Genomic DNA, 12,059 nt, shown 5'->3' with positions numbered 1-12,059 from the left:
TTTGTTTTTTAATTTTTTTAAATTTTTTTAGGATTTCAATAAGTTGTAATGTAGAAATGTTTTTCTTTAAAGGGTTTTATGCTGTGGCTTATCATTTAGTGCATAGAGGAAGTTCTGAGTTTAGGTCCATTTGCAAGGTGGAAGTATGGCCGTTAAAGCCACTCCACCCTCCACATGTATGTTGATTGGCTGGTGTAACGATCGGTGTCAGCACACAGAGAGAATCTGATCATTGGTGATCTGCAGTATCACCAAAAATACAGATATATACCTTTATCATTGATGATCTGCAGAATCACCAATAATACAAGTATAACTAACCTCTGGACACCTATATAGTGTGTTTGGTGCAACGGTAATGACTTTGAGTGGGACCACCCGAGGAGCAGGTGGTCCTTGGCAGTATGAGAAATACCTCCCTCTGGGAAGTGCGAAGACCTTCCAACAGCCTGAGACTTCCAAAAGGGGTGGAGCCCCAGGCTGAATAGCAGGAAGGCCCTGTGGCTAAGTGACACCTAGAAGGTGGGTGTCACAAGCAGGACTGGAGACTAATCTCTCAATGGAGAGGGATAGCTCGCAAGGTCGGGCAGGCTAGGTCGACAACACACGGGCAGATAAGGTACAGAGACAGAAGGCTGATTCGGTAACTAGGGACAGGCAGGGTTGGCAACAGGTAATCAGATATGCGTAGGTACCGAATCAGAAAGCAGAAGCATAGTCAGGAATGCAATAGGTCATAACAGATATCAAACAATGCCTAGTCTTGGGTGTGAGGTCCGTGGTCTCAACACCCTGGAACTAGTCTGAAGTATAACACAATAGTAATCTGGCTCAGTGTGAATTCCCAGGTCCTCCTGGTTCTAACACACTGTGGGATCTGACTATGGTCTGAGTGCTTTCACGTAAGTGTTCGCAACGGCAGACAACTTGAGACTGACCAGCAATAACTATATATCGAGCGGCGCTTCCTGGCGCCACCCATCGCTGATCAACCAATAGCCACTCTCTCTGAGATCAGCTGACCAACCTGGTCAGCTGATCCCTCCTCGTTTGTCATAAAGGTTCTGCCTCTCAGCGCGCGTATTCCTCAATCTGTGTGCACTAACAGGCCCAGCCACATCAGACGTACGCTGCCGCGTGCAAACCGCCGAGCTGGACGCGGAACCAGCCGCCTCGCTGCCAGTTCGCACGGCGGCTTTTACGCAATCTATTACAGCTGGGCACTTATTTATAGGTATAATGGAGCAGGGATGTGACCATGTCAGGCTGCTTAGGGCTCTTTCACACTACAGGCAGCAGAGAAAAGGCAAAACGCTGCGTTTTCAAGGCGTTTTTAAGGCGTTTTAACGCCCATACATTAGTATCAATTGTAATGAGAAACGCAGCGGTAGGCCCAGAAAAAGCGCCTGGGAGCGTTGAAACGCAACGCTCCAAAACGCGGCGTTAAGTGTGAATGTTAAAATGAAAGTCTATGGACTTTCCTTTTACCTAGGAAAACGCCAACTTCGGCCGTGGCGTTAAAACGCCGAATAAGCCCTCTGGTGTGAAAGGGCCCTCAGCAAATTAAAAATGTGGTTCATTTATTAAAAAAAGGTCATATTACCTCATCTTTTTACATTTAAAGGTTAAGTAGATTCCTTCTACTTCCTGTGCTTCCTCTGTCCAGCAAGTCAGTTGCAAGCAACAGAAGATGGTTGGCGGATAAGGACTCACCTAATTTATTTGTCCACAAGCTTAGATCAAACAACCACATTAAGCATAAGGAAGGGGGTGAGTGGGAAGAGTGTGCTTCAAACAGATAACATTAGTCCCACTCAATGAATTTCACACAAACCCTGGATAATGGCAGTGAAAAGGAAGCTGGGGAGGGGGGGGGGGGGGGGCTGGGGTTAATTTCTCAAACATGGCAGCCCTTTCTGTTATTTGAAAGCAGGGCTGTGGAGTCGGTACAAAAAAACACCAACCTCAACTCCGACTCCTCTAATTTGCATATTAAAATCTTGTTGATTGAAACTATGTAACATGATATCCGTCTCTTTACTGCCAACACTTTGGAATTTTAAAAGACAACTGAAGTGAGAAGGATACATAGACTGCCATTTTTCCCTTTAGTCAGACTAAAACTAGTCCTTGGTAAGAGTACTTGTAAAAGCTACAGACCGGAACAAAGAACATCTATCAGGCCCTAGGCAATGTAACTGTGGGTACATGTAAGAGTGATGTACAGGTACTCTGCAAAGGAATGAGGCGATTCTTCCTCTATTACACATTCTTCATGCACAATCTGAACAAGGTTTATGGGTGATAGACAACACCTCTGTGTTCAATGTGCACAACATTCTCAGTGGATTCCCTGCAGCTCTGTGGAGAGTGCATATGTAGAGTATAGTACTACTGTGTAACAAAGTAAACCTGAGACAGATGAAATTAAAGTGTTATACATACCTGGGGCTTCCTCCAGCCCCCTTCAGGCTAATCAGTCCCTCGCTGTCCTCCTCGCCACCTGGATCTTCTGCTATGAGTCCAGGTACTTGAGCCAGTCTGGCGTAGTTCGCATGCACAAACTCCACCGACAAATGCAGACACCCCTCTGCCGAATGCAGAATGCTCCTGGCTGAAGGAGCGGCATGTGGCCGGACTGCGCTGACTGGCTGAATTATCGGGACTCCTAGCAGAAGATCCAGGTGACGGAGGAGGACAGCGAGGGGCTGATTAGCCTGGAGGGGGCTGGAGGAAGCCCCAGGTATGTATAAAACTTTTCTTTTCATCAGTCTCAGGTACCCTTTAATTTGTAGTCTCCAAACTAAATTTTAGCAACATATCAAATTATTTGATTTCATGAGCAAAGAGTACATTTGCATAAATCAGCATCAACGCAGAATTATTTCCATCTCATTGACCATCTGTATTAGTGACACGGCTACACATCAGGCTTTATTCTTACAGCATAGATGTTATTTAGTATATATAAGAGATTCCTGTGTACACATCATATATACTGTACAGTCCCAATCAGATATGTATATCTAACATTAAAATTACGGGGGCTGCTTTATTGAAGCATCACAAGTAACTAATTTTGATTGGTTTATTTCATTTTTGTGGACTAAGCACAGCTATTACTGTATGTATAAATTATTTATGATGATTATTATCTGAGAAATAGAACATTTTATCATATTTTCTATTTTAATTACAGTTTAAATTTATTAGGAGTCACAGTTGGGGTCGGTGCATTTTTCCCCGACTCCAGGTACCCAAAATTGCTCCGACTCCATGACTCCGGCTCTGACTCCACAGCCCTGTTTGAAACCAGGAGCTGCTGAGATCACTTTAAAGGGAAGGTTCAGGGACACCTTGAAAAAAATAAAAATCCATATCCACTCACCTGGGGCTTCCTCCAGCCCGTGGCAGGCAGGAGGTGCCCTCGCCGCTGCTCCAGAGGCTCCCGGTCGTCTTCGGTGGCCGACCCGACCTGGCCAGGCCGGCTGCCAGGTCGGGCTCTTCTGCGTCCCACGCGGGCGCTCTGACGTCATCGGACGTCCGCTGGGCTGTACTGCGCAGGCGGCAGTTGCCGTGAAACGGCTGTCAGGCCGGTACCTCCACCCTAACCTACTGGTATACCTGTAAGCCTATGTATACGCAATCAACCTGAATAGCAAGAGTTGGTGCTCCATATCATTTCTTTCTACTGCCTGTGTTTATTGTTTTGCATTGGGGATAGAGCAGAGATGAATATTGTGGTGTTTAGGATTAAGAAAGATGAACAAGCTTGCCAATTACATTTTTCAACATTCTGGATAATCTTTAGTTGCTATAAACTGTATCCCTTTAACTTTGTATTCTTATTTTAAAAATGGGGGGGGGGGTGTGCTCTAAAATGTATTGCCTTTCAAAATCGTATGGGGAATAAAATGATTCAGGTGAGCAGGAACATCGTTACCTCAGCAAACATTCTGGCAGGTAGTAGATTTTCTTTTCAGCAGCTCTCTGATTTTTATTTGCTTGCAGTGCTAGAAAATCTGTTTATTGCTGTTTTCCATTGCAGTAATTGGTATCCAATTAGTGGCTCAGGGGCTATATGACAGTCTTGGCTCTTTTTGATGTCACTTGCTTAAGGTTGTCAGCTTATGGCACCTATTCAGAAATACTGGTACTAAGTTCAGTTGTCACGTGTTTTTTTTGTTTTTGTTTGTTTTTTTAATTAAAATTCTCATTGGCAGAGATGTCTTTGCCCCCCCCCCCCCTTTTTTTTTAATGTTTCAATTATTGCACTTGATTTTGGTCTGAAACCTTTGCTGAAAAGTATTGCTTATAACCTGATGGACTAGAATAGTGATGTGTTATTCTAAAATGCAAAATTCCAGTGACCCAAGAAGTGACAGGAACTGAGCCAATCAAAGCTAGCAGTTGCTGGTGAGGATCTGACTGCTAGAGGCTTTGATTACAGTAATTCCTTTCCGGGGTCAGTTGAATTTTCCACTTCAGTAGAATATTTCTATTGCTCACCGCTAAATAGTCAGGTATACATTTATTTATTGGTATCTTAATCCTTCAGCTTCCAGTCCTCCATCCTCCGTATTTTCATAAGTTTTTTTATATGCATCCCTGTTTTGGTTTTTAGAACCTGTAACCAGTTTTTGCTGACCGATGGGGCTTGCTGTTTGTGCCATGTATTAACATAAACCTTTAATGAGGAATGTGGAAGCTGCCGCTACTGACTTGTAAAATAAATTATTTTTTCAATGCCTTAATGTTGATCTGCAGGGTAGGCATTTTGACTTTTCTTAAGTACAAACATCTACAGAATTACAGCCAGTCAGCATATTGAGAAGTGGTCTGGTCAGCTCCCTGATTTCCTACTTCATGTCCTACTAAACCAATAAATGGTGACAAAAAATAGCAAGGATAGTGTTTGGCTGCAAGCCTTGTGTACAGTAACTAGTGTGTTCCCATTGTGCAGTAAACAAATACAGCTGAACATTTCCAGTAAGGGTTTTTTCACTTTGTAAGCACTACCGTGCGCATTTCGGCAGCGCGTATGGTATGTGATCAGCAAGAACACCTGAAGTGTATAGCGAGCACTTCTGACTTTCATACCATGTGCGCTGTGCAGCAATGCGATGTTGCTGTTGCACTGCTGCACACATAATTGGCAAAGTGCATCACTGATCCCATACACTGTAATTAATGCGATCAGCATTGCCATGCACGGCAACGCTTATGGCGTGCGATTGGGTCCGCTTGCGTCCCGAGCGTACGACCATAAGCCTTGCCTAATGTGAACAAGGCCTAAGGCCCTGTTCACCCTTAAAGGGAACCTAAACTGAGAGGGATATGGATGTTTCCTTTTAAACAATACCAATTGCCTGGTTGTCCTGCTGATCTCTTTGGCTGCAATTGTGGCTGAATCACACACCTGAAACAAGCATGCAGCTAATCCAGTCTGACTTCAGTCAGAGCACCTGATCTGCATGCTTGTTCAGGGACTGTGGCTGAAAGCATTGTTCAGGATCAGCAGGAGAGTCAGTCAACTGGTATTATTTCAAAAAGAAAAATCCATATCCTTCTCAGTTTAGGTTCCCTTTAACCAAATTTGCGTGTGTTATGCGGCTTTGCAATTTCACGCTTGTTACATATCTGGATGAATTTCAAAGGCATCTCATTTGGCATGTTTTTCCTGATTTGTCTGCTTTTTTTAGCGCATGGCAGTGGTTTCCATCTGCGATGTGCAAATCGTGTTTGTGAGTCATTGGACAAGTAGAAAAAAAATGCAGTTTTGTGCAAAAAATCACATCTAATTAAAGTTAATTAGATACATTCCCCTGTAAATGAACATCATTTTTTATGCATGACAAAAAAAACCCCAAAAAAGCAATATGAAAAATTGTTACCTGTTTAAAGAGACTCTGAAGTCTGATTTTTTACCATCTTTGTCCTTATAATCCTGTTCAGCATGATTGCCCCACTAAATTCGCCACATCCCCGCGGCAGATGAATGATCTATTGCTGACATACAGCACAATCTGCGACCAGAAAAGTCGTAGAACTTTGCTGGTCTATTACTAAGCAATAGATCATTCATCTGCCTCGGGGATGTGGCGAATCTAGTGGGGCATTCATGCTGAACAGGATTATAAGGAAAAAGCTGGTAAAAAACGAGACTTCAGTGTCTCTTTAAGCCCTAGATTTCCAGAAGTCAGGTAGTAAGTTAGGGGTGTGCTCATAACCAGGTTGATAAGCAGAGTCGTCTAACCAGATCAACAGAAGTCCAAAGTAGGTTAGCACACCTTGTTTTTAGTGCAAAAGCAATTTAATGCAGAAGTCAACACAAATTTGTGACAACAAAAATCTGTAAAATTGGCATTTTGTAATGAGCTGAATTTCTGAGCTCATTTCTTTGATTATAATGTTAATAGATAAGTGTATGTTTTTCTGATTAACATTATTCCCTTATTTTGTTACTAATATTGTAATTTGTAATTTGTTATTGACCTACAGACAGAACCTTCAGAAGCTTCCGCAGCTGTCTGCCATTCACCACAACAACTGTATGTACATAGCGCACCACCTGCTAACGCTCGGTCACCAGTTCCGGTACCATCTTCCTGCCCCTCTCAGTGATGGAGCTGCTACATTTGTTGACATGGTTCCAGGATTCAGGCGCCTAGGTGTGAACACATCTCATCATGTGGGGATGAGGGAGACTCAAGACGTCATTGGCAGGTTATGGTTTATATGCGAGTTTGAACTCTCCTTTCTTTTATTAAAGGCACAGAGGCTTTTCTAGCACAGATGCGTACACAGAAAGAAGAGCTGCTCGAGCGGTTATCAAATGCAAAGTCATTCAGCAGCATGGAAGATGAAGCAAATTACACTGCAGCCCATAAAGCAATAAGGCAGGTGAGAATGAATATCTGTATATGTGATTTCATTTTAGACTAAGGAAAAAAAAAAAAAAAAAGACAAGTTGGAGTTTTAGAGAGAAGCACTTTAACCACTTGAGGACCAGAGGTTTATACACCCCTAGTGACCCGGCCATGTTTTACAATTCCACGCTTCAAACTTTGCTCGGTCACAACTTAGCATTCAAATGAATTTTACCCCCTTTTCTTCCCACTAATACATCTTTGCTTTGCTTGTATTTGATTGCTGCTGCTGCTTTTTAATCCTTCTCACTCCTCGCAAGATGATGTCATATAGCGGCGGGGGGGGGGGGGGCCGCTCTCCCGCAGCCATCTGGTGTTAGGCGGTCAGGGAGTGGTTAATTGGTTAGTATGCAACCACAAAACTGTACAAGAGCTATACATACACAGGGAGTTAAAGGTAAACTGAAGCAAGAAGGATATGGAATCTGCTATATTTATTGCCTTTAAGCAATACCAGTTGCTGGGCAGTCCTGTTGATTCTCTGCTTCTAATACTTTTAGCCATAGACCCTGAACAAGAATATGCCTATCAGGTGTTTCTGACATTGTCAAGTCTGACAAGATTAGCTGCATGCTTGTTTCTGGTGTGATTTCAGCCAAATAGACCAGAAGGCAACTGGTATTGCTTAAAGAGACTCTGTAACATCAAAAAGATCCCCTGGGGGGTACTCACCTCGGGTGGGGGAAGCCTCTGGATCCTAATGAGGCTTCCCACGCCGTCCTCTGTCCCACGGGGGTCTCGCTACAGCCCTCCGAACAGCCGGCGACAGAGCCGACTGTCAGTTCAATATTTACCTTTGCAGACTCCAGCGGGGGCGCTGTGGCTGCTTTCCGCTCCGAACTACACGGAAATACCCGATCTCAGTCGGGTCCGCTCTACTGCGCAGGCGCCGGAAACTTGCGCCTGCGCAGTAGAGCAGACCCGACGGCGATCGGGTATTTCCGTGTAGTTCGGAGCCGACAGCCGTCAGAGCGCCTGCGCAGAAGCCGGGAAGGTAAATAATGACGTCATCTTGTACGGAGGGCTGCAGCGAGACCCCCGTGGGACAAAGGACGGCGTGGGAAGCCTCATTAGGATCCGGAGGCTTCCCCCACCCGAGGTGAGTACCCCCCAGGGGATCTTTTGATGTTACAGATCCTCTTTAAAGTGGATCCGAGATGAAAAACAAACTATGACAAGTAACTTGTCTATATATCTTATCTAAAGTTTAGATAGTTTACACAGCAAATCTAGCTGCAAACAGCTTCAACAGTTTCATGTTTTATTCCTGTGATACAATGACAGCGGCCATGTTTTGTTTGTCACAGGCAAGCTGCAACTGCATCTCCAGCCCTCAGCTCACTCCCCTCTCCTATTTCCTCCTCCCCTCTGCCTCTGAAATCTCTGGCTAGTAACCTCCTCCTCCTGCCCAGACTGAGCTCTCATAAGCCCTTGCTACATGGAGTGCCAAGGCACTTTGAGCTGTGGGCCAGGCTTGTTTAGCCTGTATAGGGAATTAGAGTATTAAAAAAAAAAAAAGCATTTGGCTTGAGGAATGCCCTATAAACTATATGAAAGGAACACAATTATGCAATGAGTAAAAGTTTATCTCGGATCCACTTTAAAAGAAAATAAATATGGCAGCTTTCACATACATCTCACTACAGTTGTCCTGTTAAAGAGGCACTGTAGTGTTATAAGGTAGAATATTCAGGATAGCCCTTTTGTTTTTTGTTTTTTTCCTGGTTTCAGCATCAGAAACACTTCTTATATCTATATAATGCTATATATTTGACTGTAGCCCCGCTCTCCCAGTGATATTTAGCCTAGGCAGATGTGAGATCAGGTATATTCTATACTTTCTTTGGAACTCCTCAGTAAACAAACATTTTGCAGAGATCACCTAACAGGACTAGAGATGTTGCCACCTGTGATACATTTCAGAAAGTGAGGAAAGATTTTACAATGTGCAAACATTGACTAAGTCATTTGTAAATGTAATATTGTAAAAAACAAACACCGTCATTTTCACTACAGTCCCTCTTTAAAGGTAAATTAAGGTGAAAAAAGTTGTCAGTGTAACTGACCTGAGGCTTAGCCCCTTGCAGTCTTTCTGTGCCTTCATAGTGAATTCCACTCTTTTCCATTAAGCTGCAGCGCCGCTCTGAAAACTGGCCGACCTGTTGTGGACAACTGCGCATGCGCGGCCGTGTGCCACCTCGAATCCCTAATCAGCTATGTTAGAAACCATCTGCACTTCTGTTCTCCACAGGTAATCCATCAGCTGAGTCGCTTGGGAAAGGTGTGGCAAGATGTACTTCCTGAAGCCATATACTGCAAAGCCATGGGCACCTTGCTTAACACGGCCATCACTGAGATGATCAGCAAAATTACTGCTTTGGAGGTTGGCTATCAAAAGAATGGATTGCTTGATCTTGTCTTATAATTATTAATTTGGTTATTTGCTGCAATATTGTATTAAAAAGAAAAGCCTAGCTGTCCTTATGACCATATGTTAATAGTAGATGGTAAGGTACCCCTAATCTTTGCTTCTAGATTCCCAGAACATTATAAGAAGGAAGGGAATCATGATTAATAAAGAGTAATTTAAAGCAGTGTTTTTCAACCAGTGTTCCGCGGCACACTAGTGTGCCGCGGAACGTTGCCTGGTGTGCCGTCCTCTTCTCCCCCTCCCGCCCGTGCCGCCGCTGTTATTAGCATAGCAGCGGCCGCTCTCCCCTCTCCGGCGCCTGTATATTCTAGCAGCGTATCTCCGGCTGCTCTGTCTGTGTGATGCGGAAGGAGGGAGGGCTCGGTTCCCATAGTAACGGCGATACATATCGCCGTTACAGGAAGCCGCTGCCCGGATGCTTCCTTCCGCATCACACAGACAGAGCAGCCGGAGATACGCTGCTAGAATATACACGCGCTGGAGAGGGGAGAGCGGCAGCTGTTAAGGTAATAACAGCGTTGGCCGTGGGGACGGGCGGGAGGCACTATACTGGCTATCCTGGGGCACTATACTAGCTATACTGGGGCACTATTCTGGCTATACTGGGGCACTATACTAGCTATACTGGGGCACTATACTGGGGTACTATTCTGGCTATACTGGGGCACTATACTAGCTATACTTGGGCACTATACTGGGGCACTATACTGGCTATACTGGGGCACTATACTAGCTATACTGGGGGGCTATACTGGGGTACTATGCTGGCTATACTGGGGCACTATTCTGGCTATACTGGGGCACTATACTGGGGTACTATTCTGGCTATACTGGGGCACTATACTAGCTATACTTGGGCACTCTACTGGGGCACTATACTGGCTATACTGGGGGGCTATACTGGGGCACTATACTAGCTATACTGGGGGGCTATACTGGGGCACTATGCTGGCTATACTGGGGCACTATTCTGGCTATACTGGGGCACTATACTAGCTATACTGGGGCACTATGCTGGCTATACTGGGGCACTATTCTGGCTATACTGGGGCACTATACTAGCTATACTTGGGCACTCTACTGGGGCACTATACTGGCTATACTGGGGGGCTATACTGGGGCACTATACTAGCTATACTGGGGGGCTATACTGGGGTACTATGCTGGCTATACTGGGGCACTATTCTGGCTATACTGGGGCACTATACTGGGGTACTATTCTGGCTATACTGGGGCACTATACTAGCTATACTTGGGCACTCTACTGGGGCACTATACTGGCTATACTGGGGGGCTATACTGGGGCACTATACTAGCTATACTGGGGGGCTATACTGGGGCACTATGCTGGCTATACTGGGGCACTATTCTGGCTATACTGGGGCACTATACTAGCTATACTGGGGCACTATGCTGGCTATACTGGGGCACTATTCTGGCTATACTGGGGCACTATACTGGCTATACTGGGGCACTATACTGGCTATACTGGGGCACTATGCTGGCTATACTGGGGCACTATTCTGGCTATACTGGGGCACTATACTAGCTATACTGGGGCACTATGCTGGCTATACTGGGGCACTATGCTGGCTATACTGGGGCACTATGCTGGCTATACTGGGGCACTATGCTGGCTATACTGGGGCACTATGCTGGCTATACTGGGGCACTATGCTGGCTATACTGGGGCACTATTCTGGCTATACTGGGGCACTATACTGGCTATACTGGGGCACTATGCTGGCTATACTGGGGCACTATTCTGGCTCTACTGGGGCACTATACTAGCTATACTGGGGCACTATGCTGGCTATACTGGGGCACTATGCTGGCTATACTGGGGCACTATGCTGGCTATACTGGGGCACTATGCTGGCTATACTGGGGCACTATTCTGGCTATACTGGGGCACTATACTGGCTATACTGAGGCAACTAAACTACCTACACTGGGGCAACTATGCTAGCTATGCAGCCGCAACTCCGCCCGTCGCCGCCCCAACCCCCCCCCCCCCCCCCCCCCCCCCGCGCTGTTCCCCGGAGAAAAATTTGGTCAGGCAGTGTTCCCCGGGCCGGAAAAGGTTGGGAACCACTGATTTAAAGGATATACAGTGGAGGAAATAATTATTTGACCCCTCACTGATTTTGTAAGTTTGTCCAATGACAAAGAAATGAAGTCTCTCAGAACAGTATCATTTCAATGGTAGGTTTATTTTAACAGTGGCAGATAGCACATCAAAAGGAAAATCGAAAAAAATAACCTTAAATAAAAGATAGCAACTGATTTGCATTTCATTGAGTGAAATACGTTTTTGAACCCTCTAACAATAAAAGACTTAATACTTAGTGGAAAAACCCTTGTTTGCAAGCACAGAGGTCAAACGTTTCTTGTAATTGATGACCAAGTTTGCACACATTTTAGGAGGAATGTTGGTCCACTCCTCTTTGCAGATCATCTCTAAATCTCTAATGTTTCGAGGCTGTCTCTGTGCAACTCTGAGCTTGAGCTCCCTCCATAAGTTTTCTATTGGATTAAGGTCCGGAGACTGACTAGGCCACTCCATGACCTTAACCACTTAAGGACCAGGGGTGATTTCGCTGATCTGTGCAGCGTGGGTTCTACAGCCCACAGCACAGATCAGCAAGGAGGCTGGGCGATCAGACTTACCCCCTTTTTTCTCCATTAGGGGGATGTCC

At 45.1% G+C, this 12,059-nt stretch overlaps 1 protein-coding gene across 1 annotated transcript in view; it reads left to right on the top strand.

The window, feature by feature from the left end:
* Window positions 1–12,059, top strand: part of ZW10 (zw10 kinetochore protein) — a 57,262-nt gene that overhangs the window by 35,624 nt on the left and 9,579 nt on the right. The window contains exons 12-14 of the mRNA XM_068240787.1: window positions 6,502–6,671; window positions 6,773–6,903; window positions 9,181–9,312. Of these exons, the coding sequence (XP_068096888.1) occupies window positions 6,502–6,671; window positions 6,773–6,903; window positions 9,181–9,312 (433 nt within the window). The remainder of the gene's footprint in view (window positions 1–6,501; window positions 6,672–6,772; window positions 6,904–9,180; window positions 9,313–12,059) is intronic.

Source organism: Hyperolius riggenbachi, chromosome 6 (assembly GCF_040937935.1).
Source record: "Hyperolius riggenbachi isolate aHypRig1 chromosome 6, aHypRig1.pri, whole genome shotgun sequence".
Taxonomy (NCBI): Eukaryota; Metazoa; Chordata; class Amphibia; order Anura; family Hyperoliidae; genus Hyperolius; species Hyperolius riggenbachi.
Note: the sequence above shows the minus strand (reverse complement) of the source record. Positions and strands in the feature narration are given on the sequence as shown.